The 23,747-nt window shown below is 35.8% G+C and overlaps 1 protein-coding gene across 3 annotated transcripts in view; it reads left to right on the top strand.

The window, feature by feature from the left end:
• The window catches only part of CSMD3 (CUB and Sushi multiple domains 3), a gene marked incomplete at both ends in the record, with an annotated part of 1,162,760 nt that overhangs the window by 159,047 nt on the left and 979,966 nt on the right, over positions 1 to 23,747 (top strand). For all 3 annotated transcript variants that reach the window (XM_080909303.1, XM_080909302.1, XM_080909301.1), the window contains one exon: positions 10,535 to 10,647. In XM_080909303.1, the coding sequence (XP_080765429.1) occupies positions 10,535 to 10,647 (113 nt within the window). The remainder of the gene's footprint in view (positions 1 to 10,534; positions 10,648 to 23,747) is intronic.

Below are 23,747 nucleotides of genomic sequence, written 5' to 3'. Positions count from 1 at the left end.
CCATGAGGGATGTAATGGTTTTTATACACTTGCCTCAGAGAGTGGTATTATTAGGAGATATATCCTTGTTAGATTAAGTGTGTCACTGGGCACAGAGTCTTTAGTACTCTTGTCCTAGCTGCATAGAACCCAGTCTTCTTCTAGCAGCCTTCAGATAACAAAGTAGAACATTCTGTTCTTCCTGTGCCATGCCTGCCTGGACACTGCCATGTTCTCACCTTGATAATAATGGACTGAACCTCTGTACCTGCAAGCTAACTCTAATTAATTGCTATTTTTGTAAGAGTTGCCTTGGTCATGATGTGTATTCACAGCAGTAAAACCCTAATAAAACAAGGGGGATCAAAGTTCTTTTCAACTTCTAGAAGCAATGAACAAAGTTGAGGAAGTGTCCATGTGGTAAGATTATTGGCCACACTTTAGGTATATACATAAGAGTTGTATAGATCGATCTTGAGATAGATTGATTCCCAACTTTCTGAGGAATATCAATATTGATTTCCATATTGACTGTTCCAGTTTGCACTCACAACAACAATAAATGAGTGCTTTCCTATTTCATATCCTTCCCCTATGAGCTGTCATTTGTATTATTGATCTTAGCCAAAAGTTTTGATTTATTTTCCCTGATGGCTAAAGAACTTGATTATTTCTTCAAGTTTCTTATCCATTTTAATTTGTGCTGTTAGTTCCTCAGAAAATTTGACATAGTTCTACCTGAAAATCCAGCTATACCACTCCTGGGCAGAAGGAACCCTTAGAAAGTCTGAGAGACCTGGAATGCCAGAGGATCTCAAGACCCAATGGGGATGACTTTAGCCGAAATGGCAACAGTAGAGAGATGGAACTTGAAGAGACAACCTCCAGGAGATAGACATGACCCCTAGTTGAGGCCTGGGGACATCTGCCCATCTTCAAAACTTTAGACACAGAATTGTTCCTGTCCAAAGGAACTACAGGGACAAAAATGGAACAGAGACTGAAGGAACACTCTTCCAGTGACCAGCCCAAGTTCAGATTCATCCCATAAGCATCAAACTCTGAGACTATTACCAATGGCACACTGTGCTTGCAGAAGGAGCTTAACATAACTGCCCTCTGAGAGACTCTACTGAGATAAATCCAGATACTTACAAGGAACCATTTGATTGAGGTCAGAGACCCTTATGGAAGACTTAGAGGAAGGGCATAAAGAGGAACATCATCCTGTAGGAAGAACAACTATATTAAAATCTCAGACCACTCAGAGCTCCCAGAGATTAAGGCATTGATCAAAGAACATACATGGGCTGGACCATCGCTGTGCCCTCTGGGACTCTAACATATCTAACGGAGGATTGCCTTGACTGGCCTCAGTCGGAAAAGATGCACTTCATCATGTTTAGCTTTAATGTCTCAGAGAAGGGGGATTCTGCTGGAGGTGAGGTGGTGGTGTGAGGATGGGTGAGTAAGCAGCCTCTAAGAAGTAAAGGGGAACGGGGTGAAGAATTCTGGGAGAGGGACCAGGAAGGAGAAGCAATATTTAGAATGTAAACAAATAAAATAATGTAATGTTTAAAATGTGGTGCAAACTTACCCATTTGAATTTCTTCTGTTGAGAATTCTCTGTGTTAAGAAACTTGCTGCTGAATATTTCCATTCATTTTCCTGGGCTCTCGGGTTCTATCCTGTCTCTACCCATACCTGATCCTGTCTCCCATATTTCCTTCCCCACCCTCTCCTCTTCCACCCAGGGCCCTCTTTTCCTCTACTTCCTCTGGTTACTTTGTTCCACCCTCTAAGGGGGATCGAAGCATCCACACTTGGGTCTTCCTTCTTAATCTTTCTAAGTTCTGTGAGTTGTACCATTGGGTATTCTGAACCTTTTAGCTAATATTCCCCCACTTAGTGAGTACATACCATGTATGTCCTATTGGTTCGAGGTTACCTCTCTCAGGATTATATTTTCTTCTTCCATTTATTTGCCTGCAAAATGTATGATGTCCTCGTTTATAATAGCTGAGTAGTATTCCATTATGTAAATGAAACACATTTTCTGTATCTATTATCCAGTTGGGGCATATTGGGTTGCTTCCAGCTTCTGGCTATTATAAATAAGGTTACTATAAACATGGTGAAACATTTACCCTTGTGGTGTAGCAGGATATCTACTCCAACTGCTTTTGTAGCAGAGTATTGCTTTATCTGGCATCAATGGGAGGGGAAGCCCTTGGTCCTGTGGAGACTCATGCCCCATTGTAGAGTAATGCTAGTGCAGTGAGTCAGGAGTGGGTGGGTGGCTAAGGGAGCTCCCTCATAAAAACATAGGAGAGGATGATGGGGTAGGGGGTTTCCAGAGTGGAAACTGGGAATAGGATAACAATTAAAATAAAATAACCAAAAAAAAAAAAGAAAAAAGAAAAAAGAGAAAGAATGTCTTTTCCTATGACAGTAACATGTAGGCTCTTCCCTGCTTTCTTTGTTGCAGGTTCAGTATATCTAGTTTTATATTGATGATTTGATCCATTTGGAGTTGAGTTTTGTGCAGGAAGGTGTTTATAGATCTATTTAAGCCTTCCTACATGTAGACATCCAGGTTGACCCGCAACATTGGTTAATGGTTTCCTCTTTTTAAATGTGTATAAAAGAATTAAAAGTATGGGGATTCACGTCTGGGTCTAAATTTTATTCTGCTGAGAAGCTTATCTTACTTTGTATCAATATGAATACCATGGCAGTGTTTTTGTTTTTGTTTTTATGGCTTTGTGGGAAACCATGAAATCGGGGATTGTAATGCCCTGTGTAGTTGTTTTTGAAGATTTTCTCACATGACAGCTTTGAAATATTCTATCTCTTCTACTTTTAAAAAAGTATGAGCAACTTAATAATAAAAAACACTGTGTATTGACACTTAAAATGGTTTTCTTGCAATTTAGATTTCTAGGATTTTTATATTAATTACCAAGATATTATGTTTGTGCTTTCCATATTAGTCACTGGAGTAAAATTTTAATTTATTGATTTAATTCCCTCTGTAACAACTTATAGTCTTTACACAATGAAACACTTTAAATCTTCACCATTTTTGTAAGAGAGAATGCAACAAGACTAGTGTATCAAACAAAGTCATGAAACTGTAATGATATAATCTCTAACCATATCACCGTTAGCAACTGTTGAGAAGAGACTCATGAAACTAGATAAAATTCCAGTTGCAAAGAAATTTTAAGAGGTTTCATGAAGCCCCTGCTTCAGAGGACATTATTTTCTGCCCATTGCTGACCTCAGAAGTTAAAGGGAAGCTGTGCACCTTCTGAAAGTCTATTTGGAATATTCTAAAGATGCAATTGTTGCATATTATCATACAAAAATGATGTGATTTTGAAATTTTACAATATGAGCCTTGAATTTAAATGTGAAAACATATTATCATTTCACCTGTATTTCTGGCTTCTAGGTGGTATAGATAGATATAGATATATAGATATAAAGATATGATTAGTTATAGATATACATATAGGTATAGGTATAGATGTAGGTATAAATATAGATATAGGTATAGGTGTAGGTATAGATATAGGAATAGGTATTGGTATAGGTATAGATAGAGATAGAGATAGAGATAGATAGGTATAGGTATAGGTACAGGTATAGATATAGATATAGCTTTAGGTATAAATATAGATATAGGTATAAATATAGATATAAAGATATATTAGGCAAAGGCATTTTCTATAATGTCATTTGTACTGATTCAGACGTTGTGAAAATTCACTGTGTTCTGTGTTATTAAATGATCATGCTGTCATTTGCGTTTTTTCTCACAGGAATATATGATGTAGTGGTGTAATGACTGTCAATGTCTTTAAAGAAGGTCCTACAGAGCAGCCACATTTTCTATAGCTCGTCATTGAAGAAATGACAGCTCAGAAATCAGTTTAAACTGTATAGATGCATTCAACCGCCAGCCACTGGGGCATAGAAACAAACTTACAATGTCTGACCCCAATCCATTTCTTTCTTTACTTTGACATTTCCATAAGACACATTATGTTTTCTCAATGAAGGTATAATTGATTTCTAGTTTATCTTCTTTCCCTCATAAACTTAATGGAAACCTGACAAATATATGACACAGATTAGAGCTTGAATTTTAAAAACAAGGTAACTTTAAGACACTGATCCTAACAATAGCTGTGAAGTCACAGTGATGAAGAACTATCTAACTATCTCTGTGAGTGCATTCATGGAAAAACATCACCAATGGTTAGCAACATTAGCTTCATAATATAAGTAAATATGTCAGGGTATAATATGTCAGGGTATTATAGTATTCTGAGATCTCATTTATAATCTATAATCTACATACATATGCATATCTCTCTCTCTCTTTCTCTCTCTCTCTCTCTCTCTCTCTCTCTCTCTCTCTCTCTCTCTCTCTCTCTCTCCTTTCCTCATTGTGTCCATTTTCTGTTTTTCATCTAGTCTTGGGATTGAGGCCTTCTCTGGGTGATCAACAGTTGAGAAGCCAAACAATTAACAAAAGCATACAATCTTACCCTGTCTCTCCCAGTAGCCAACAAGTACCAGGAGCTCCTCCAATGTTGAATGGGGTGCATATGCACTTTTTTGGTTTCAATGTTGAGATTTTGTCTAGCTGAAGCTTGCATAGGTCTTACTTACCTGTCAAAATATGGGTTCCCAATGGCATCTGCACTTTGTGTTGGTAAAGCACAACTTTCATGATGTAATCTACCACCTCTTGTTCCATTTGGCTGCCCACTGTTCAGCAAAGATTCCCAAAACGAAAGTGATATAAGAATGTCTGATGCAATTAATTAATTCAACAAGTACTGACTGAGGGATTCTTTTGTGATAGCCTTTAACAGCAGCATGAATGATAGACTAGTAAGATCAATAAACTGTCTCCTTAAAGATTAAAGTCCAAATGAGAAATAGAAACACAAATTAAAAATAACCTATAATAGAAAATAGGAAGATGAATTTTTATTTGATGTAGAATTTTGTTTTCCCAAATAAAGTCTGCCAAGACATAAAATACAAGTCATTGTAAATAACCATGTAATAATATTACATTCTTCCTTCATTACTTGAATTAAAACATAAAAGTAAATCTCTTTATAGAAATCATTGCAGTACATGATGATTACTTATTTATAATTTTAGACAAGTAGACTTTACTGTAAATAATTTTCATATTACCTCTATCTATTCTATTGGAAAATATTAATAAAATTTTCCTAAGGTTAAAATAGTAGATTATTTAAATACCTGTGTGAGTACAAGTTTGTACTCAAATATAAATTATTGGTAAGTTTGTATGTACATGTGCATGTAAAATTTCAATATTTTAATAAGTATGATAAGCAGAAAGAAAGGTTGAACTGGGGTCTCATTAGAAAAGGTAGATGTTGGTCTGTGGTTAGAGTGGGTTTGGTGGTTAAGAACCCTGGTCGTTCTTTCTGGAAAACTGGGCTTTGATTCCATGCACAGACATGGTGACTCAGAGCTTGGTAATTCCAGATCCAGAAAATCTGGTGCATTTTTCTGGCTTCCATGGGCACCAGGCACCCACATAATGCACAGATATATGTGCAGATAACATATTCATACACATCAAGCAAGAAAGCAGTATTTAAAAAGAAGTTACTGTACCTTACTCTTATAAATAGTTTGACTGTGAACTTGATCAAGGTTTTTAAATCTATTCTTCTCTATCACGTTTTGTTTTCTTTTTGTAATAAAAATTGTATATTCATCAAATGTAGAGATATTTTAAAATTATAAACAAGTATATATTGAGGAAAATGTTCTGAATCCACAAGCATCAAAGTAGTCAGTAGATTCCAAAGGGATTCCATGGTGACTTACAGGGGTCCTCGAGACATATTTGAGTATTTTCTTTATGAAGTACAAAGGAGAGCTTCACACTAGTTCCCCTGGCTGGGACACTTCTTACTAATGTGATAGCCTAATAATACAGGTGCTTCTTTACATGACCGTGGGGCTGCATTTCAAGTAGGACTTCACTGAGCTGAAACAGATGTTCAGAGCACCACGTGTGTGTGTATGTGTGTGTGTGTGTGTGTGTGTGTGTGTGTGTGTGTGTGTGTGAATATTTGAGATGGTTTTGTTTTCCCACACTTCCAGCTCCTCCTGCCTTCCTGACACCACATGACTTATATTCTTCTTCTGTCTTCAATGTCAACAATTGTTTCACTCCCACATTTGATTCTGCAGTTTCATCTTTCTCCGGAACCACTGCCTCTACGGTGTGAATGCCCGAGACCTATTCATGTGATTCTGCATGACGCCCCACTCAGTGGTTCTCGATTATGTGTGGAATGTTCCATTAACCATGGAAGGTGAAACATTAAAGAATTCTAAAGATCTAAGCCTAAATTCAAAGACCATCCATCACATTTGGTTGCCTGGCTTTGATTTGACAAGGTTTCCATCTATTTCTCTCCATCATAAATATTTGTATTTCACATATTTCTGGGACAGTTTCTGGTTTGATGTAGAAAAACACGGTGGATGCTTCAATGAGGGAAATGGTTTTTAAAAACGCTTAATCTATTGTACTGTTGTTAAATTAATATGTAATTATTACATTATTCCCACTTTTACTCCCCAGGTTCCTCCCATGTATATTTCCTACTTTGTCTTCCCAAAGTCTTTCATTCTTTCATATTCAATATATATAATTTCCCTTTGCTGTGGGGACCCATACAATTTCTGCCTTCCACATTAGCATTGCAAATGGTGGTGTACTTCTTCAGCTCTTTTTAAAGCACCTGCATTCTTGAAGAACTATGGGTGCAGGTTCCTTGTCATTTCTGAAACATGCAGTCTTACAGTAGAAGTCTTCCTGGGCTTCTGTCTCTTAAGAGCTCTCTGCTCCCACTTTCAGGATGTAACATGGCAGTAGGAGGTTTTTATTTAAGATATTCGCCTTACTAGAGAGACTAGACCTCAGCTGTTAGGTTTCTACTAGCAGGTACTTTTACATCTCTCCTGTTGAGTGTACAATTTGGCACAATAGTTGTAGATGTACAACGGTTGTATTCGTGCCCTGGTAGGACAGAAACATTTTGAGTGAGGAAGTGTTAAGAATGATACTGTAATTTCTCTTATACATGTGTTTTTCATAGAATTATATGCATATGATTTTAAAATGTGTACAATATTTATGACAATATTGTTTGTATAGCTCTGTATAACAAAAACCTGCTTTCTCGATAGGAAATAATTGAGGAATATTCATAGAATGGAATACTGTATAACAGTGATCAATGACTCCATCTACTGTAGTCATAGAAGAAATAAAATAAGTCAATGAATCCAGAGGCAGCATAATTTTTATGTTTCTGTACATATAAATCTTTGAAATGTGAAAATCTATTATTGGTAGAAATCATAATTATAACTGTCTTTTGGGGAGAGCAATAAACAAGAGGACATGAAAACCGAATTCAGTATTATAAACAATATATCAATCCTTAACCTGAAATATATTATTCTGGCTCAGCATTTTGTATACTATTTATTTATATGAACTTCTATGAAAGACAAAAGTAAGAGAAAAATCATGATCACATTATACATGTGTTCCCATTTCTTTCAGTTATTACTTTCCCCCAGATTTCAATGCCATATTTACCTTAAATACATAATCAAAGGATTTAAACTTTCAGTTTGAAATATCATATCTAGCAAGTGCTAACTAATCACAGAGTGTGACTAAATATTGGTTTCATAAAAATAATTGAGAATATTTGATATCATGGCACAGAGAAACTTGCAAGTGGAATAAATATTATGCAGGTTAAACATAGACATCCTTGTATCATAATTTCATTCCTTCAGAATTTACATGTAGAGAGCTTTGACCAAAAAAGAAGTAATAGACACAGAGAAGGTCCTAAGTCTTGAAAGAATTTAACTCTTCAGGCATGAAGGAGTCAGAGAGCTTAATCACAGAACAACATGAAGCTGAATTCTGCCAACAGACTTACTGATTTGCATTAGAGGCTGATGTAGTTCAACAAGTCATTAGTGCTAAGGGATATCTCAATAGCAGGTTTGAGGATGTTCAGCAAAGAGTCAGCTGAGCTGTGCTCTAGGCAGAGCTATCTAAGTGTATGCTGATTATAAGCACTGTATAAATTTGTGGTAACTATAACCAGGAATACAAGCAGAATGGACCTTTTCTTCTTTACAAAAGTTTTGAAATATCTGATACATAAAGACAATGCAAATGAGTTCTAAATGTCTTAGTCACACAGAGAATGCCCTGTGGCATTAATCAGAGTAATACATATATCATTAAAAATAGTAAGTAGAGATATATGCTTCTGATAACAGATACAACTCTACACATTTGCTAAGGAAACGTCTCAAAATAGAAAGATCTGGGTAAATAGTGCAGTTTGTGAAGCCTTTGAACATAAGAACGGTGAGCCGGTTTTTTCGATTGCCCTGCCCATGTTAAACCTAGTAGTATCAGCGCAGTGCATGTCTCAAACACCAATGCTGAAGGGTGGAACCGTGGAATAAAAGAGGATTTCTTAAACTCGTTAAGCACATGTACGCGCACGCGCAAGCATAGCAAGAGAAGAATTCAAGAGTTATGAACGCATCCTGAAATGTAAAAGACGTAGTAGAATATTTACAAGTCTGAAAATATATTGGATAGACTCTAAAGAACCTGGATATGTTTTTAGGGTAGTATGAATTACTACAAGTGTTACATGCTGCCTGCCTTCCTGCTTGGTGGGAAACGTATCTAGACACTTGGAAGTTGAGGAATCACATAGACCTAAAGGAAGTTCATACCCCATTTGAAGGGTATTCTGAGACATGAAAGCCCAGGAACCACACAGCTCTGAGATCGCCTCCTCAACAGAGACGTTTTAGCTCCCAGGAGAAGGTATCCTAGGCTGATTTGAGGAGCCCAGGAACCTTAGATCCGCTCCCTTCTTCCATTCTGTTCTTTGCTTCTTCCAATGAGTCATAGCAGGCAGCAAACGAATTAAGGGGATTTACTGGGAAGGTCCAGAATATGGTGGGACAAATCCAGGGATGTCTGACTTTGCTACCAGAAGATGGCAACTGGGAACTGAGCAGACACAAAAAATTGGTTTTCTTGGGGTGAGGGGCGGGTAGAGCTTTCCAGAATAGAAAATTCCTCTGTGTGTGTGTGTGTGTGTGTGTGTGTGTTTTCCTATTCAGAATTGGTGAGGTTTTGTGCTCAGGAATTGGTGGGTTTGTGGGAAACTCCAGGATTTATGGGTTTCTCCGCTCAGGGATTGGTTCAGATTTTTCCCCTAAAATTAGTATAATATGTGAAGGGTCCTATTGAGGGGCTGAAGATGAACTTTTTGGCCATTTTAGGAGAGACATCGCTGCAGGAGTTTCTCAGATAGGGACAGGACCACTTTATTGCCTTGAGGATTTACAGAAGTTTTAAATTATACAAAGTTTACAATGGAAGTACACAGCCAGGAAGCCTTTCTCTACTGCTTGAGTCTTTATGAATAGCCAACACATAGGCTATGAATTCTTCCAAAACTATGCTTCTCTAAATATAATACACTAGGTTCCAAAGGTAAAAGGACATTTTCAAAAGGTCCACATTTAAAACAATTGCTATTAATACTAGTGGGTATTATTTGATACTTTTATTGCAGTGACATTTCAGCCAGAGTAAAAAAAGTAATGACACTTAAACTTTATGCTTTAAACTGTGGTAAACTGAGTGGCTTTGAAGGAGTACTAGCTTTCACTAGTCATTTTAATCCTTTACTGATATTAAGATGTAATGCTGTAGTTACACTTAAGTCACAAGACATCAACGAATTATAACATATTTAACCTGAAGTTATAACTAACTACATAATAATATATCACATATTAATTCTCAACAAATAATACAATGAAATAGGAATCATATATAAAATTCTCTTGAGTCTATAAAATACGTGTTGTCTTATGAAGAAATATACATATTTCTGAGTTGACAATAAATTAGATGTTTTCTTTTTGTCATAAAATATCATTTGGACCTGGACAAAAATCACAACTTTAAACTATTGTTACTTGCACTTGATTTCTACTTTCTTGTATATTTCTGACCCTGTGTTCTAATTTGTTACTTCAAAGACATTGACCTACACACATATTATAACCATCACATGAATCATGCATTTTAACAAAATTTTCTCCTAAAGAATCATTTCTAAAGCTAATGGCCCACAATAGTCTTAAACACAAATTTGCACATTTCTCCTTCCTAAAGTTTCTTCCTAAAGAGAATTTTAATATAAATGATGCTGTTGATAGATAGTATAAAAAGCAATACACATATGCCACTGAAGTTCACTTGGTACTCGATGGATAATTTATAATTGAAATGAAATATCTCCATACATGTACAAAGAGAAAAAAGGGAATTTGATAGTATGCCTTCTAATCCCTCTAAAAACCCTGTTAATGACTGCACAGCTAAGAATTCCATTTTGCTTTTTTTTAGGTTAACAGGCTTCCACCTACCACCACCAGTGACAAGTACGAAATCTGTGTTCTCACTACGGTTGACCAGTGACTTTGCTGTTAGTGCCCATGGATTTAAAGTATACTATGAAGGTAAGTTCCAAAGGACACCAATTCCCATATATTGTATGTAAGCAAGAGTTCTCCATGTGTGAGGATGGAAGACTCCTTAACCTAGGAGCGTAAAGAATGTCACTGGTTCCCTATTTGTCCCAACTCTTGTGAAGAGATGGCTTTATTTTTTCATATATATATATATATATATATATATATATATATATGTAACAATAATATAGGAAAAGAGGCTATTATTTGAGGGGATAGGAGAGAGACTAGGAGGGGCTGTAGGGTGGAAAGGGGGATGTGATACAGTTCTATGTTAATTAAAATATATTCATTTTTTGTTGAGCTTCACACAGTCTGTGAGTTGTTTCTGGGGTGGTCAGAGCTTTCTGGGGTTAGTATTCCACTATCAGTGACTGCATATTATTTCTGTTCTTTTGTGACTGGGTTATCTCACTCAGAATGATATTCTCTAGATGCAACCATTTTCCTAAGACTTTGTTAAGTCATTGTTTCTGATAGCTGAGTCCTTTCCAGCTTCTGGCTATTATAAATAGAGTTGTTATGAACATTGTGGTGCATGTGTCTTTGTTGTGTGTTGGAGCGTCTGTGGGGTAAATGCCCAGAAGTGGAATAACTGGGTCTTCAAGTAGTACTTTGTCCATTTTTCTGAGAAATCGCCAGACTGATTTCCAGAGTGGTTGTATCAGTTTACAACCCCACCAACAGTGAAGAAGTGTTCCTCTTTCTCCACATCCTCACCAGCATCTGTTGTCATCTGAGTTTTGGTTCTTGGCCAATCTGACTGGTGTGAGGTGGAATTTCAGGGTTGTTTTGATTTGCATTTCCCTGATGGCTAAGGATGTTGAGTACTTTGTTAGATGTTTCTCAGCCATTCGATATTCCTCAAATGAGAACTTTTTCTTTAAGTCTGTACCCCATTTTTAATAGGGTTGTTTAATTCTCTGGTGCCTAGATTTTTGAATTCTTTGTATACCTTGGATATTAGGCCTCTATCTGAAGAGGTATTGGTAAAGATCTTTTCCCACTCTGTTGACTGCCGTTTTGTTTTCTTCTATTTTAATTAAAATATAACTAAAGTGTCTTTAATTTAAGTGTCTTTAGCTTTACAGAAACTTTGCAATCTTATTAAGTCCCATTTGTCAATCTTTGACCTTAGAGCTCGAGCCATTGGTGTTCTGTTCAGAAAATTTTCCCCTGTGCCTATGTGTTCTAAGGTTTTCCCTACTTTCTCATCTAATAGTTTCAGTGTACCTGATTTAATGTGGAGATCTTTGATCGACTTACACTTAAGTTTTGTACAAGGAGATGAGAAAGGGTCTATTTTCATTCTTCTGCATGCTGAGTATCAGTTGGACCAACACCATTTGTTGAATAGGCTGTCCTTTTTCCATTGCATGTTACAGCTCCTTTGTCAAAAATCAGTTGACCATATAAAGATTTAGTTATTTTTATTTTCTGTATGTGCACCATAGCTATGCAGTATGAGTGATGCCCAGAAGAGGGCATCAGACTTGTTATTTGCTTATCAATCACTAATGTACCATAAAATGCAAGTGTTACTAGCTCTTATGTTTTTCACACCAGCACTAATCCTCAGCATAGGAACAACATCCATTGTTTCCTTAAGCTTTATTGGGGAGATCTGACGGGGGGGGGGGGTAAATCCTCTTAGATGTGGAGGAATGGGAAGAGGAACTCTTGGAGGACAGATTGGGAGGGGGTAATGACAGAACTGTAAAAAAGATTAAGTAATAATAATAATAATAATAATAATAATAATAATAATAATAATAACAATAATAGTAATGAAATCAAAATAAGGCTTAATGTTCACCATTTAGAGTAAAAGGTAAAATGGCCAAAGAATAATGGTGCTGTATAGAGTGACCCCAATTCTGCTGAGGATGATGAAATATATAGAAATCCATATTCTTAAAGTAAATATAATTATTAGTGGTAAAAAAAAAAAAACTCTTCTTGAACATTTCTGTTAGAGTTAAAAGACTGATAATTTTCTGTGCATGATTTACCAATGATACTTATTTTAGTGAGTGAACCCCCCCCTTAGCCACAGTGGTGTCTGTCATTCTCTAACCTACATAGTAATGCAGTGTATAACAGATTGCTGAAAGAAACAGGAATGAAACAGTCCAAGTTTAAGCATTGTATATCTGAGAAAGTTACACAACAAATTTTATGTGATACAATGTTGTTTTTTTCTCTTCCTCTTCCATCTTATCATTTTCCTCGTCCTCCACCATGTCTTCTTCTAAAATATAGCGAACCAAGGAAATAAAATGTTAATTCTATCTCAAACATCAGCATATGTATAAGCATTGAAGAGTTCTTTTGTGGCATCCACTTCAGAATTCTTCTCTTTCAATAGAAAATGAATTCAATCTTCATTGCAATCTCTTGCAAGGCATTTTTGTTAGTCCTGGCAAGTTAGTTCATAATATTCATTACCACAATCACAAAAGTTTAAGTGTAATTTGGAAAATACTTATGATGTTAAGAATCAAATATTTTCTAAGTGCTTTTTCAGAAAAATCTTATATTCTTTTCATTAACCACAAAGTTATTTTAGGATAGTTTACACTTCAAACAAGTACAAAGTGTATTAAAAATATAGGAGCAGCTGGTTGGTTTTGACATCAGCATGTTTTCTGGTTTAGCTGTCAAGTTTTATAAATTTACTTTCCAAAATGTTTCAATAACCATCATTGCCATTATAAATATGACTCCTAATTCTGCTGTGTTTTGCTCGCTGTAAATTTCTGTCATATTATTTTTCTTTAGAAAAAGTGACATATTTTATAATTTTCAAATATGCTATGGAAATGATCTAATTGTAAACATATGACATAGTTACTCAAATAACAGTAAGCGATTGGTTACCACACTTTGATCTCTTTGCCATATATCTTCTGTTACTTGAACTTCAATAACAATTTACTGTAATTTTCCAAGTTTAATATAGCACAAAATATGTAATCTTATAACTGTGGATGTGAAAAAAAATCTCAAAGATCTCCTTTGGGTCATTCGCTCAGAGTCTCACAAAGTGAAAATATGAGCTGATCTCTCATCAATAGCTACAGAAAGACCTGAACTTTGAAGCTTATTCTCCTTGTTATTCTGGTCTATAATCCTTCAAGGCTGTGGAGCTAAGATATATGCTTCATGTGAGCGGGAGACCACTGGTACGTATTACATACACATCTCCTGTTACCATGATTCATATGCCTCAGAGCCAGCCATTGGCTCACTAATCAGTCTGCCACTGCCTCTGTGTATTTTTAGTTAGATCTGATTACTTCCTAAGTAAGAGAACAAAAGGTTGTGATAATACCCTCCAACTCCCATGTGTGCTCCCTTGAATAAAATTGAATTATCAAGCAGTTCTAATCAATTTTTCAAGTGTGAAATAAATGGCTGAAAATTATAAATCCAACTGCTACCCTCCACAGAAGTTTAGGATTGTCTCTAACTTTCATTAGGCTACCGTAGACCATTAAACAATCAGAGGGTGCCATTCCTGCTTCTTCTATAAAATACAGAAGAAAACTTTTCACCATGGAATAAAAATATTTTCTTATTGAATATCTTAGAGTCAAGTTGCAAAGTATGAAATTTATAAAAATTGTTTTTACTCTCAATATCCAGGTGCTTATTTATTTTTCCACATTATTCTCTCTCATTACCTTACATTTGTCATCATCGTTTGAAACATTTATTCACAGAATTTTTCTCACATATGCATTTTAGCGGTAATTTTAAAGAGGAAGAAAAAGTTCCTCCTGTTCTCTGATAAACTGAGTTTGAGAAACAACAATGCATACAACATCACATAGTTAAACAACTATCAAAAGCTGGTAAGGGTACACTTAATAAGAGATGTATGTCTTTAAGTGGGTCAGATCATGAACAAGGGTCTTTTGCCTTTCTACATATGAGGAACACATGTCTGAAACATTTGGCCTCTTTAAAAACAGTTTTGTTGTTGTTGTTTTTTGTAATTTCTTGTGATTTGATCCCACTTCTACCCCAGCTCCTCCCAGATTCATGTCTCCATCCAGACTTCTTCAGTCCTAATCCCATCAAATTTGCATGAAGTTCCCACCTCCCCATCAAAACCAATTTGTTCTTGCCAGACACTATTCGATGTGTGTTGGTTCACTGGAGAGTGTTTGATTTACCAGAGAGGCTCCACTCTTAGAGAAAATTGCCTCTTCCTCTTCTTGCAGCTAAAAATTGCCAATAGCTACTCGGCTAGGGGTGACACCCAGGGCTCAGCTCACCTCCCCATGCTGGGATGAGATCTGGCTGAAGTTTGCTAGGGTTTGTTTATGCTGTCACAACCGCTGTGCATTCATATGTGCAGCTGTTCTGCTGAATCCAATCGACACTTGGGAAGGAGGGAGTTGTGTAGATATGTTCTATTTAGGGCTAAGTTTCCAGCAGTCTCTTGTTCTCTGTACATTGAACATGTGTCTGTCCCTGTGCTGTTCACCCTCATTTTCATACTTTAATAGGGAAGTATAAGAAATGTGGCTGTCAACCCTAATACGGTGTGGCACTCTTAGAAAAAGAAAATTGCAGTCTAGTCACTCTAGAAGATAACGTAATAGTTTTTTACAAAGCAAGAATTGAAAAAAAATATTATACTGACCTGTTTCAAAAGTTTATTGAATGGCTCTGTCATTGCAATCTATATGAAGTTTTGAGAAATTTAACAGAAACTTAAGTTTGTACTTGAGCAATTCTGATTAAGTACATAGCAATACAAAAATATTGCTAAAACAAGAACAGTTATCAATTAATGTTAAAAAGAGTTTAAAAATTAATGACAAATACATTAGTTGTAACTTTTTAAAAATGCTACAAACCTGTTATAATAAATACTTGACAACTAAAAGAATAGACTATTTATATCCTTCTCACCTATGTGATTCTTTGCCCCTGAAAATGTAATCAAATCTTAGAGTTTGTTTTGAATTGTACAATTTGATCTTAATTGTTAAGCTTTAAAAGTTTGAGCATAATTTTGGGCCGATGCATATAAATCCCAATCATCCTCTGGCAAAACAGCTGAGTGTCAGTAAGAGTATTCTGTGCTATAACGCTGAAAATACTTAATAATTTGTAAGACATATTTTGTAAAGACAGATGCTATGATTTAGAGAACATGGCGCAAGAAGCATCATTTCTATGAAGACAGCATCCTTGCCCGTTGCTTATTGCAGAATAAATTATTCTGCCTTTGGGTTTACACAGGGCAGATCGATTCACCCATTATATTTGCCCATGAAAACACTCTAATTCTAAAGTGACGTTTTTGGTATACAGACAATTTATGATAATACTGTGTCAGAACTTTTTAAAAACTGTCTTTTTTAAAACCAGATTTATTTATTTTATGCATGTGAGTACACTGTAACTATCTTCAGACACACCAGAAGAGGGCGTCATATCCCATTACAGATGGTTGTGAGCCACCATGTGGTTGCTGGGGTTTGAACTCAGGACCTGGGAAAGAGCAGTCAGTGCTCTTAACCGCTGAGTCATCTCTGTGGCCCCTTATTATTAGTTTTTTTTTTTTTTTTTTTTTTTTTTTTTTTTTTTTTTTTTGCTTTGTTTACCCTACAGGCTCTTTGGTATGTATTATAGCTCCCAGATTAATCTTTCTATAGAATTACTAAATTTGTGACATGGAGTCGGTTTACATGTCTTTATATGATTTTTGTACGTTTTCTTGGTTCTCTCTCTCTCTCTCTCTCTCTCTCTCTCTCTCTCTCTCGTCTCTACTTCATTTGTAAAAACAGCAGAGGTCACTGGTCATCTGCAACAGTGTGTAGGAGTATGTCACAGCAGTCTGTCTGTCTGCACATTGGCAGGGGCCTTTTCTATGAAGTCTTCACAGGGGCCTGGGTACCTTTGGGATCTGGAGCTGGAGCCGAAGCCTGGGCCTTAACTGGAGCTTTGGCCTCTGCCTTGGTTTAAACCTTAAGCTTTGATTGGCAGAGCCTACAGCCTTTGACAGTGTAGCTTCGTATCATCTTCCCAAGCTTGGGATGAGCAATGAAAGCCAGACGGCTGAGTTTGCGGCTGGGGCCCTTTGGCATCTTGGGCTTGATGGCCTGAGGCTTCACAAGGTCTTGATGGCCTCTGCGCATGCGCTCACTGCCTTTGCATTGTTGGCCTGTGTCTTCTTCAGACCTTTCGTGTTGTGCTTCTTTTCAAAGCCCACGTTCCTCAGGAACTTGGAGTCAACCCCTTTAAGAGATTTATATCTTAGTGACCGGGGTTTCTTGATGCCATTTCTGTGCCATTTGTGGGACTGGTTATGTATGGTGTGGTTCCTGGAATTGGCCATGTCTACATGACCCATGGCTCCTCACCTGCTTTATTTACTAATGAGAGAAGAAAAGAGAGTGTATCTGGACATGGGAAATGAAAGTAGGGTTAATAGGAGACGTAGAGGGAAAATTTCTAATCAAGGTCAATCTACTCCATAAACAGAGTATTGCAATAAAATATAGATTTGGATATGTGTGTGTGTGTGTGTGTGTGTGTGTGTGTGTGTGTGTGTGTGTGTAGATTTATCTATTTTCATGTCAGGTCTCCATTTCTAAGTTATAAATATTTCATCAAACTTACAAAAAAAGCTTCAATGTTTGAATAACGTTAAACATATGAGGTCACATCTTTTACCTATCTCGTTATACCAGAGTGTAGCAAGACAGCTCCCACAGTTTCCTGGATGTCTAGTCTTCTTTCTGGTTATGAGTTGTTGTGCGAATTTACAGAGCTTTCATAGGAAAATTGCACATTTCTTATGAGTTGTGGTTCTCCAATGATGTTGGCTTCAAGTCTCTCTGGTTTGCTTAGGACATTCTGTGCTAACAATGGCAGTCAATGTCTGAAAATCATTTAAAAAACACAAAGAATTGAACTCAGTGTTGTGCTATCTGTGAGTATAGTCAAAGTGTCAACACCTTGTCTCAATTTGGTTCTCTCTGTTTTCATTCATTTGCTCACAATAATCTGCAAGAATCTGGAGGTTGCATGATACCTTTTATACATGTTGCACACTCGTCTTCAACTTCAGCACATCCCTCATTTAGTGTAAACATAGAGTGAATGTTGATTGGCACTCAGCTTACATAGTGCCCAACTGACGATCCGATGGATAATGAGTACAGAGTTTGTATCTACTGCCTCAGAAGGCTTGGGACATAGGAAAGTGTAAGAGAATAGACATCAGAATTATTTAATTACTTAGGACAGAGTTGTTTACAAGTGATGGTTAAAATATGCTGATAAATACTTCTTGTGATCAAAAATCTTTACTGTCTTAGTATTTTGTAAGGCAACTAAGCTACTAAGTTTATAATACATTATCTTTGTATTTACATAGCAAGGATGAGATGGTACAAAAAGGAATGATTTTATTAATCAGAATAGAGTGAGAAATTTTCTGATTTAGTCACATTTTGCAATGAATATTCTTCCTTTATGTATGTGGCTATGTGATTCACAGCTGCCAACTGCAGAAATCACAAAGCTGTCACAGTGTCATGTGTCCATATTCAGGGTGAACCAAAGAAAGATTATGTAAGGAGTCAAACAATTGTAGAGGAGAAAAAATGAATCCGCTCATGATGTACAGCTCTGAGCTAACTGTTCCCTACTACGGAGATTCAAAACACCAGGCAATATTCCCAATTCATTTAAAGAGATGGTTACAGAAGTGTGGGAAGCCTATGTAAAACTTACTTGAGGAAGTTCTAGACATCATTAGCCATCAGGGAAATGCAAATCAAAACAACCCTGAGATTCCACCTCACACCAGACAGATTGGCCAAGATCCAAAATTCAGATGACAGAAGACGCAGGCGAGGATGGGGAGAAAGAGGAACACTTCTCCATTGTTGTTGGGGTTGTAAACTGATACAACCACTCTGTAAATCAGTCTGGTGATTCCTCAGAAAATTGGACATAGTACTACCTGAAGACCCAGGTGCTAAGAAATGACTGAAGGAGCTGAAAGGGGTTGCAACCTCATGGGAAGGACAACATTATCAACCAACCAAACACTCCAAAACTCTCATGGACTAAAACACCAACCATTGAGGACACATTGAGAGACCTATTGATCCAGTTGCATATGTAGCTGAAGAGAGCAGTGTCTGGCATCAATGTGAGAAGAGGCCTATGGTCCAGGAAGGTCATGTTTTCCTACTGTAGGGGAATGCCAAGGCAATGGGGTGGAGAGGGTGATTAGGAGAGAATGCACCTTTGTGAACACAACTGGAGGGGAATGGAAGCAGGGCAATGGGGAAAGATATAACATTACAAATGTAAATACAAAGTATATAAAAATTTTATAGACACTGGTTTAGAATGGATAATCACCTTTAAAACTGAAAGGACATTGTACCAAATTATGGCATGGTATTGTTGAGGCAGTTTGATTAAATGCTAACATTTGCCCTGTAGTGACAGATTTAACAGAGACCAGTGGCTTATCTGCGGATATTCCATAGTTTTGAGGCTACAGTCCTCAGCAGCAACTATTAAGCTTCAGATTTTGCTGTCTTTTAAATTTAACAAATTGATCTCCTACAAATTTAATGGTAATAACAATCAATCCTTCCACAGCCAGGATACACTAAAGTCTAGCGCACCACAAATAAAAGAGTTTATTCCATGTTCAGCCAAAGAAATAACAGGAATGTAAAATACTAGTTTTCTGGAGTCTCACTTCTCATACACAGGGAGAAAAAGGCAAGGGACATCCATTGATGAATTAGTCTGCTGCAGAAGACATTGTCCCTGAAGTAAGTTAGTATCAGATGATATATAAGAGCCTAATCAAACTTGTAGTATGAAAATAGTGGTGATAACCTTTCTCGACTGCTAATCAACAATGGGACTCAGTGCTTCTTCAGAGGGATGTGGTGACCATTACAAATTGATGAATACTGATTTTTTATCATACCAATGGAAACACTTTAAAGTAATTACTCATTAAGCATGTGTAAGTCAATATTATCTCTAAGTTTATAAAATCAGTATGACAATAGAGAGCAGTTATCAGACAATTTATGGTATCTCATATAAAATTTTATGTTATCTGAGAAAAATCTCAGTTAGCAAAGAAAAGTTGGTGGGGTTGGGTGTGGTTCTTATATCTCCTTCATGCTGGTTGGTAGATATTTCAATTTTTCTGTAGTATGTAGGGCATATATTTAATTTCAGAGGGATCTATGTATATATATATATACACACATACGTATATTTATACATATATATAGATTAATAAATTCCATCTCTGTGTTAATTTTGCAGCTTTTTATCTCCTATAATATTAGGTTATATGATAATTGAGATTGCTTTGACATGCAGAATATTTTTAGATGGCTATATATAAGAAAATATAAAAACTGAGTGATAGGATAGATACTGCAGAATCTTATCAGATCATGGAAGAAAACAGGTTGATAGTGAATTAGTGTGTGTGCGTGTGTGTGTGTGTGTGTGTGAGTGTGAATACATATATATGTGTGTATGTGTCTGTGTATATATATATCTTATATAAATCTCTCTCTATATATAAATCCATATATACATATATATATATATATATATATGGATTTGAGCATACAATATAAATTTAAATTTAATAAAAATATAAGTAGCAAAAGTATGAAATAATGTTGGTATTACATAAGAAATTTAACATTGTTAATTTTGTTATCTACTTAATTAGTTCATAAATAGGGAAATACCAAAAATATTTTCATAATTTATAGAAGTGTAAAGTAAATATAACACAAGAATGAGGCAAATAATTAAGATTAAATGTTCAGGTTATATATATATATATATCAAATGGCATACTTCAAATATACTAATTAAAGCAAGCAGTTTGTTTTTATATTTATTGTTTTCAGAGCTTTTAAAAATCTGTATATGTATCTCTCTTCTTTCAAAAAATAAATTTGTAAAAAATTATTTATGGCATAAAACTTTTATTTGTATTAGAGAATATAATGATCTCTGTAATGTGAATATAAATTTGCAGCACACCAATTTTAGAGCTGTAAATTCTTCTTTGCTATAACTTAAAGCAGGATATCTGTGTATAATTTAAAAGGCTCCACATTATCAGATTAAGAAATTAACTTGATATCCAGTAGACTGCCTTTCAATTATCTGTGATTTAAAGTTCTTTATCAATAGTCCTATATTATTAAATTTACCCTCTCTAGTCAAGCAGGTATGATTTTATTTACAGTTGAAAATGCTGACAATATCAGTAACTAAAGATTTCATTTCTCCACTAAACAATATTGGCCTTTTCAACAAGACCTGTTTATAGAACCCCAAAGACATTCATCACACACGTCAAGTTTTGTCATGGTTGTACATTTAAAACTTGAATTAAATTGCATTATTGTGCTCAGCCATTGGAAATGATATTATTGAGACACCCAATGTTAATAAAATACTGGTAAATAAAATTTACCACAGTGCATGATTAGGTACATCTTTTATGTATAATCAATTTGTTTCGAATGAATCTTGCTCATTGTTTTCCACAAAGGCATGAAGTCTTAGCTCTGATTGGATAAACTCACTCAAATGAACAAGCATCTCTCAAGGCTACATTATCTTCAGCTATTGTTCCTTCCTTCTGATGTTAATTTTAAAAGACTCTGAAAGCCATCTCTGAATCTTTGATTGGCTTTTACTTTCTACTTTCATCTACCTGAATATACATATGACTTTGGTCTAATAATTAGTTGAATCTATCATTTTCAGGGTAAAATAGTGATTTAGCAAATGTAGAGAACATTTCTCTTCCCTTATTTTTATCAGCTGAGCAGCTTGGCTTCTTGACATGGTGGGTTACCACAGGTCAAAAAGTAATGAATCTGAGTCACCATAGAGCATTTGAAACCATAATCTGAAATACACATTTCTTCATTATAAATAACTTATTTCAAGTGTTTCTTCTCAGCTGTGGAAAACTAACTAAATGTGAATAACAATTTTCAAAACTTAAGGTACAATACGCCAGTCATTCTAGTAGTATCCACTATTCAATAAGTATATCTTTATCTCTATATCTCTATCTATCTATCTATCTATCTATCTATCTATCTATCTATCTATCTATCTATCTATGTAGGTAGAGAGATAAAAGATAGAGAGATAGATAGATAGATAGACAGATAGAAAGATAAATATCTTCAGCCATATTTACATATATACATATATGTATGGCTGAAGATATCTATTAGCATTTATGTGTCTGCTGTTCTTCCATAGAACATAAATTAATGTGCAAGTATTTTGCAAGTGGTGGAACCTTCAGGTCTAGGGCACTTGATGTCATTCTGAACATCACCTGCCTATACATGCCACACATTCAATCAGACACAAAATATCCACATATTCAATAAGATTAAATTATTAGAACAGAATTTAACAATCCTAGTATTATCTTTCCTTAAAATATTTTCTCTTGGGGTGGAGAGATGGCTCAGTGGTTAAGAGCACTGACTGTTCTTCCAGAGGTCCTGAGTTCAAATCCCAGCAACTACATGGTGACTCACAACCATCTGTAATGTGGATCTGATGCCCTCTTCTGGTGTGTCTGAAGCTAGCAACAGTGTACTCACATACATGAAATAAATAAATCTTAAAAATATCTTTTCTCTCTGGGTTCTCAAGGATGCTCTATTTTCCGTTTATATTTTCCTAAAATATATTAATTCCTTTGCTACCTCCAACATTTACTACTTTTAACTTCTGAACATTTTGTGAAAGAATGTTTATAAAATGACTTTGACACTCATCACTACCTACATTCATGTGACAGAGGACCCATTTCTGACAGTACCTGAAAGAACAGATGTGTTCATTTACCTGGGATATGATGGTGGTACTAGAGATATTCAATTTAATGAAAGAAGATGTTATTTTAGTCCCAGGCTTAGAGATTATTTTCCTATGAATCCTTATGAGTAATTATAAACTAAAGCATGTGCAATTATAATCTATAATTAATATTTCTCCATTATAAATAACTGTTTTCAACTGTTTCTTCTAAGTTCCCTTTCTTTTCACCAGTATTGGGTGAAACTGTGGCATTGTTTTTTTTTTGTTTTTTTTTTTTTTTTCTGTAGCAGGATGTAGCACATCAAACCAGTCAGGGAACAGAAAATCATGTAACTTTCTACTTCCATTTTTATTATTCCGCTGGCTCTAGCCCAACCATTCAACACAGGCTTTTGCAGAACTTTCAAGCTACTAGCCATAATAATCATAAATATATTAACAATATCTATCATTTAGCTACAAGCAGCCAAAAGCCCTAATGGCTATTCAAATGGTTTATTCAAGGTTTGGGTTCAGGGAGAATTTTGATAAAGATATCCCTTTCTTTCTTTTTCCCCCTTTCTTTCTTTCTTTTATTACTTTAATCTTTTTACAGTCCAATTGCTGCCCCTCTCCCGATTCGTGTTTCCATAACTCCTCATCCCATTCCACCTCCCCTGTCTTCGAGAAGATGCCCTCACCTGTGCCAGGCCTCCTCATTTCCAAGGCTTCAAGTCTCTTGAAGGTTAGGTGCATCTTCTCCCACTGAAGACAGACCAGGTAGTCCTCTGCTGTGAATGTGACATGGCCTTGGACCACCTAATTTATACTACCTGGTTGTCACCTCAGTGTCTGGAAGATCTTAGGCGTCTGGGTTCATTGAGACTGCAGGAAATACATTCCCTTTATCCGTAAGTTTTCAAAGTCTTTTACTCTCTGCAGATAGTTCACTTAAGATTCTCTGTGTTTATTAACATCCATTACAAGAACAAATCTAATAAAAGTAAGAGGTATATTGATATACAGGTATTGCTATGTGAATTAGAGAGCTATTTTATCTTTGTGTTCATTTAGCAAACTAATTATTGTAGAGTTTTCCCTTAGGTCTCCTGACATATCTAGTGTCAAAATTTTAGCTCTTTTATATGTACCGTGTACGGTATGATCATTTAGAGTGAGTCTTAAAGTCAATCAAAAATATAATTGATTATTCC

Source organism: Micromys minutus (assembly GCF_963924665.1).
Source record: "Micromys minutus genome assembly, chromosome: 33".
NCBI classification, from domain to species: Eukaryota; Metazoa; Chordata; class Mammalia; order Rodentia; family Muridae; genus Micromys; species Micromys minutus.
The sequence above is the reverse complement of the archived record's forward strand: the minus strand, read 5'-3'. Positions and strand labels throughout refer to the sequence as shown.